At 37.7% G+C, this 7,270-nt stretch overlaps 1 protein-coding gene across 1 annotated transcript; it reads left to right on the top strand.

Moving 5' to 3' along the window:
- The first annotated feature begins 3,322 nt into the window (after window positions 1-3,322).
- LOC133829968 (protein WHAT'S THIS FACTOR 1 homolog, chloroplastic) lies at window positions 3,323-5,497 on the top strand. Its single transcript, XM_062259838.1, has one exon. It carries the CDS (start codon window positions 3,521-3,523, stop codon window positions 4,691-4,693), a length of 1,173 nt encoding a protein of 390 aa, XP_062115822.1. The 5' UTR covers window positions 3,323-3,520; the 3' UTR covers window positions 4,694-5,497.
- The last annotated feature ends 1,773 nt before the right edge of the window (window positions 5,498-7,270 follow it).

Here is a 7,270-nt window from a genome sequence, read left to right on the forward strand (position 1 = left end):
GACGGTCCGGGCGCTCTAGACATCGCCGGGACCGTTCTTGCTGAGGACGAACCCGGAGGGACGTCCCGGACCCCTCCAATGGGCCCAGTCTGAAGTCCCTGGTCCGTACCAGTCCCCTTGGGCAATATTCAAACCAAGGGACCCTGGGCCGGGCCCATACGCCGATCTGGTCCTCTGATCGTGGGCCAGGGCAAAGGCCCAAAGCCCCTGCAGGAAATGGGGATAACAATTACATTTTTGATAAGCCCATTTTAATATTCCCATTTACTAGCATTATTGAAATAAGGATAACAAATTTTATAATATATTAACAAATTAATGATAACAATTTTATTGTATTATCTATTTTTAATAATATTTTTATTAAAAACATAATTCGTAATAAAATTATAATGTAAATGGAATGGGTTCGGGATGTGAGTCATGTCCTATGCCCCTACCCCATTAAAGGTGGGTTGTAACGCCCTGGATAACCAAGACCGTTATACTGTGTACTTATAAATGTGCTTGCTAATCAAGTCATTAACTTGAAAACGTGTCACTAAACATGTAAAAGCTAAGGTTAAAAAGATTTTGGTCTCAAAAGACTCATTTCATATATTTAAATTGTAGTAAACATGGGATCCCATATGAAAACAAAGTTAGAATAAGATTACAGACTCTCAAAAATACATGAACATTCACTAGCCATACTAAGGCAAAACAGACAGTCTTTAGGTCCCATGTCCTTGCTTAGATCTCAACCGTGGCGGCCGAGCACCTGGCTATGTACATTTAGCTCGTTGAGCTCTCCAATCAGGGCTGGTCTACTTTGCCCTTGCCTTTACCTGCACCACGTAGCACCCGTGAGCCAAGGCCCAGCAAGAAAACATCATAAACAACTCAAACAATAATAACAGGCAAGCAATTCAATACGCATGTATTCCCATCAGATAATCCTCAACAGGTATTCAACATATACAATCCAGTTCAAGATACATTCTACCACATATAAAACTCATATCACATAATATTCAGGGCCGACGACTTAGGCCGCACCCTTTGTTTAACCCACTGACTCCGACCCGCTTAAACCGAGCTCAGTGCATAATAAGCTGTCCTCGGCTACCAGTGGCCGAGCCGTGCCCTGTGCGCTAGTGAAACCCTAGGCACTCTTAGGCCGTTGGTTCACTAAATGGCTTGCATGGCATAATACCATCTTCCCAAGCATTTACATTAGGGAGCTCTTAGTCCTGTCTCATATAATCAATCAGGTGCAGTTTTCTTACCTTTAGTCTGTACGGTTATCGAATTACGAGCAACGCCCCTCAAGCACGATCCGCTCCCGAGCCTAAGTTTTTATCACCTAGCCACAACCAAAGTATAGGGTCTCATAAATACTCAAATATAGGTTTCTGATTATAAAACTAACTCTCGGGAATCCGAATTCCACCAAGCACGGTGTTGAAACAAATCCCGAACACACTAGACCACCTTCCCGAGCCTAAAACCCTCTAAAACTCATGTGTGCAACCAAGGGCTGCGGCCCCTGAAGCCTAGCCGCGACCCTTCCCCAAAACAGAACCTACTCCCACGCTAAACCACACACGCGCCGCGGCGCTCCCCCTTGGCCAAGCCTCCTTGGCTCCTTTGCATGCTAGGGCCGCAGCGCTCTAGAACAGAGCCGCGGCCCTCCCCTTCGAACCCAGAATTTACACCATTTCTAAGTCTGAAACCTCACCTTAAACCACCCCAAAGCTTCCCAACTCCTAACCAATTCATTCCCAACTTCTTTAGCATGATTTAAACAACATAACTCCTAAGAAAACACAGCCTAGCACACTCTAATCTCCTCCTTTCAATTTCTGAAACCCAAGTGCTATAAACACTCAAACCAGCCACACAAACCCAATTCAAAACCTCTAAACCAGAAGTTGAGACTTACCTTTGCTATTGAATCACTTCACCAAGCCATAACCAAGCTAAATTCCCAAGCTTCCTTCTTAATTCTGCCTTAAAACACCAAAACTATACTTGTTTCAGCACTTAACCAAAACCCAGCTAGAACTCAGAATTCAACCACAGAAGGTAGAGTTAGATGCTTACCTTAATCCCTGTTTTGGTTCTTGATGTACTCCTGTGCTAAACCTCCAAATCCTCACCACAAATTCCAGAAATTTCAGCTTGTTCCCCTTAGTTTTTCCGTGTTTCCTTTCCTTGGTTTTCCCCTAAGCGTGAAAGAGAGCTGAGACTAAGTTTAAGTCGGTTTGTGTTTTTTTCTTCTAAAAGCTTCTTTATGTCTAACTTATCTGTTAAGTCAATCCCGAGGCTCGGGGTGCCGGAACCGTCCCCGAGGCCAAAATGGTAAAATCCCCCAATATTCCCGCCTAGACATCCTAACCTCGAATATATCTCCATATATTTATTTTCATGACCCGATAGTCCAAATCGCTACCCGCTATCTAAAAGTACTCCCGACTTATCCAAAGTCATATCTTTAGCCTCGTTGTGACTTTCCTCACTATCTGACCCTAGAATCGTCTTGAGTCGTGCTCTGCGAACCTGTCCACATAATAATGTGGTTCTCACATATATCACATATTTATTTCATATCATATTACCACATAATATAATCAATTATCATATAAACTTTAATAAACATATAATTACTCATTTAATCACAATTATTCCATTAATGCCCTCCTGACACACTAATTAAGGCCCTTAAGCCTTATTAGCGAATTTGGGTCGTTACATGGATCCTCTCGAGTATCCTACTCGCTGGTTAAATTGACACCCCTAGATGATGATGATAGTGAGGTAGGCTTCTAAATATGTCCAAAAAAAAAAAATCACAGGTAAAGCATGGTTAAACTTTTTATCATAGTTTTATAAGTTTCAAATAATCATGTTTGATGCTCATCTAACATGACAAAACTAATATATTTGGTTCTCGTTTAAAGAGAATGATAGAACTAAATTTGATAATCTTTTCCTAAACAAATTAATTTAATCATATCTTTATATCATTGATGAAACTTACATTTTTTTTTTTGAAACAATGAAACTTACAATTTTGTATACATTTTAGTGTACAAAAATTAACTTTCTTTTCCTACTTTTGTTTGTTATTTCAACCCAGCATATTTGAATATTTCTCTTCTACCCATCAAACCAAACAGGCCTCACCCACTGGTCTAATTGGGCTCTCCAAGTAGAATTGGGCCTTAGTGCAGGCTCAAGAAGAGCATGATTGGTTTTTTTAAAGTTATTTTACTTTTGTGCCTTTCTTGACTTCTCTTTAGATTTCAGGGAACGTTGGTTGAAAATCAAAACCAAAGCTTTGAGAGAGAGGTCAAGAGATTCATTGCAAAGGCCTGCCCTTTACTGATACTGATTATATTTAGTTGTATATTTGTTTGTTTGATATTGTAAAATGGTTTTCTGCTAGTGACAGTTGTGCTTACTTATCGTGGTTGACTACGTTGCGCCCCAAGTGTTTGATAGTTGTTCCCAGTGAAGACCGACTTGCCATACCAACATGCAGAAGAGATCATTGTTGCTGGGCTTAAACCATTCTCGCAACTCAGCTTATATGTTGGTCTCGGTGAAGTACAAAAACAGTGGAGGAAGTAGACCCAAGAAGAAAATCTACCACAGAGTCCATGAACTGGACAAAGCCATGGACTTGCAGAAGAAGCCATCTTTAATCCTAAGGCTCAAAACAATCATCCAATCTCAAAAACAGCAGTGTCTGCTTCTCCGTAACCTTGAAAAAGAAGTTGGGTTTGTCCAAAAATGGAACTTTATGTCTGTTATTGAGAAGTACCCTTCAATATTCCATGTTGGTGGGGGTAATCGAACACCCCCATTTGTTAGGCTGACTGAGAAAGCTGAAAGAATTGCCAGTGAAGAAGCTAAAGCAAGGGAGTTAATGGAACCCATTTTGGTCAAGAACTTGAGGAAGTTGTTGATGTTGTCAGTTGATTGTAGAGTACCACTAGAAAAGATTAAACTTATTGAATCAGAGTTGTGTTTGCCGGATGATTTTGACAAGTCATTGATTCCAAAGTACCCAGAATTCTTTTCTGTAAAGGATTTCAATGGAAAATCTTTTCTTCATTTGGAAAATTGGGACTCTTCATTAGCAGTCACAGCTCGAGAGGAAAGATTTGCAAGTGAAGGAATTCTGGTCCCTGCTTCTGTGTACCCAAGGAAGGTTAGAATATCAAGAGATGGTAATTATCTTGGTCCACATGCATTCAAAATAAGTTTCCCTGTTGGTTTTAGACCAAATACAAGTTACCTTGAGCAATTTGAGAAGTGGCAGAAAATGGAGTTCCCATCTCCTTATTTGAACGCTAGAAGATTTGAAATTGCTGATCCAAAAGCAAGGAAGCGAGTGGTGGGGGTGCTTCATGAGCTCCTAAGTTTGACGCTGGAAAAGAGGATGACATCTTCTCAGTTGGATGCATTTCATTCAGAGTATTTATTACCATCTAAGTTACTGCTTTGTTTGATTAAACATCATGGTATCTTTTACATCACTAACAAAGGTGCAAGGAGTACTGTATTCCTTAAAGAAGCGTATGATGGGTCAAATCTGACTGCAAAATGCCCCATTTTGATGCAGAATGATAAATTTGTGGCACTTTGTGGTAGAGGTGGGATCAGTTCATCAAAAGACATGCCTTCTACACAGTATGGTTACTAAAAACTTATCTTTTGGATAATTTTGTGACATTCTCTCTCAAGTGTGAGATTTTGAGACTGCATTGGCTGCACCATACTTGAAATGAGTTTGGTTCAGGAAGACTGAGATCTTATGCCAGTTGCACTTGTCATGAGAAGCCTACATAAAATTGTTGAGAACCAGAAAAATCTTGGATAGGAACAGAGAAGAAAGATGTTGAAGTGACAAACAAGGGAGGACTGCAATGATTTCAACTGTATTTGGAACATCCAATTATACACGGGCCAAACTAATAGGGTCTTGGCCCAATCAACTTTTATGTTGGTGTTCCCAGGCTTTGTCTCATACCTAAAAAAATACACCATCTGTTTCTGTTTGAAGGCCTGATATTCATTCAAATTGGTTTTGTCATTGTCTTGACACAAACTAGATTTTTTTGTTTATTACCACATCTCCTCTAGCAGGCAGTTGTTAATAGCTGCAAGTACAAGGACATTGACCTTGTTTATGTGGAAATATAAAGGTTAACTTAAGTTCATTACATTCATTCAAAATTACATTTCTTGTATGCAATGTTGCTTCTTTCTGATGATACTAATGACTTTTTTTTACTTCTATCCTCGTGTTGAAGCCTCACTTGATATTTGCTTGTAAAGAACCAGTAATTCCATCCCCTGCATAAAGGTAAGAACTTCACTTGAATAGCTACTCTTATTTTAATATATGTTATGAGAAGTGGGCTTTACATTTATATAAATTTAACTAGTACTAAGTCCATGATAATATAAATATTGGATTTCACATGAGGATCCTCTTGTTTCATCATTTTCATTTCTCATGATTTAAAGCTACCTGCCAATACGGTGCACTAATGAATTCTGATATATTATCCTTGAACTCACGTTAGAAAAAGAATAGGATAATATGGCATTGGACAGTGGACTATATTGGTAGGGCTTCAAAGGGTTAAAGGAATAGAAAATTAGTTAGGTTTCACAACTTGGGAAAAAAGTTGATACCCACTTATTATAGTGCACACTCATGAGGCATGAAGCATCATCAAAACTCAATACAATCTCAGATTTCATTGGCTCACATAATTATGGCAAAGTTGGTGTGTTTGGATGCCTTTCTCATGAGGTGTTTATCATAGTATCCTATATATATTTATAGACTTTAGATACATATAATATGATTTCAATCAAAGCCCAGCTGTATATGATTGATACTGATCATGTCACATAGTATAATTACTTACTATTCTCCCTTTATATCCAAAATCTCAACTTTAATTATACAAACATCAATAAAGGTGAGAAGAGAGGAAGAAAAGAAGTTTTGTTTTCCTTCTTTATTCTCTTTTAACATATCTGGATGCAGGCCTAGTTGTAACCCACTCAAGTGTCAACTCTTTACCAGGAAATTATGTATCAAATCAAATTCCTAGCTACTTCTACAGGTTTTTCTCAGACAAATATTAACTTACTGTTTCTCTTTAAGACCCAAGTGTAGATAGATTTCTCATATAACCCCTTGTTATTATTATTATTATATCTTCCATCCATATTAAAGTTATTCCTAGCCAATCTAATCAATAGTCACATTATTGTATCATATGCATTTGGTAGCAATACGTCCCTGTAATTGAAAATGAAAATAGACCCTTTGTTTAATTTTTTTTCTTTTTTCTTTTTTCTTTTCTTTGGGGGGGACACTTTCTAGTGCGTCAAGCATGGTGACCCTGTCAACTTGTCTGAGGTTTTGACACGTTTTCTTGTACTGACAATCTTTTTTAAGTATATTTTGTACTTTAGTTGTATGTCAAATATAATAGGCACCACCTTTGGCTTCTTCTGTCTTTGATATATAAGGTGTCACTTTCGATGACTCTCATGACTTTTGTAGTATTAGCAGTATTAGTACTGGTACTGCTCTCACTGTAACCAAACACATTACTCCACTATAGCCACATAACATGACTTTAGCAAAAGAAAATGATAACACAAGGGCCACTATCAAATTTATTACTAGGAAAATTTGAGTTACTGAGTTTTCTTTGGATGTCAGACAATGCGACCCAAGGTAATGGAAAAATATGGTTAATAATTGTGAAAGTGATATCTATATTTATCTTATCTTATACATGACATGTACTCTTATCAATAATCATGAAAGTTTGTGACAAGATATGAATACATACTTTACAATCTTAACCTAATATCGACAACAAATTTACCGTATGCCCGTCTTCGTTAACTGTTCGAGCAGAATCAATCTAGAGTTAGTGATAATCAAGAGCCCATAATATATTCTTAATCCATGTTCTCATCATACTAATAATTGACCGAAAACTAAATAATTGATTTAAAGATATCGAGAATGTTCGGTCTTCATCGATAATGATAGGGTTACGATCTTAACATTTTATCAAAGCTCTTAATCAAGGATTTTCTCATACTAATAATGTATAATTTGAAACCTACCTTGCTCACTTAGAATAATGAATGTTGAATATTTGGAGTAATTTTAGAAAAAAATGATTAATAATTGTTACATGATTATGTAAAATATCTTGAGCTACTACCTTAAATAAGCAAA

The sequence above is a fragment of the Humulus lupulus genome, chromosome 4 (genome assembly GCF_963169125.1).
Source record: "Humulus lupulus chromosome 4, drHumLupu1.1, whole genome shotgun sequence".
Lineage (NCBI taxonomy): Eukaryota > Viridiplantae > Streptophyta > Magnoliopsida > Rosales > Cannabaceae > Humulus > Humulus lupulus.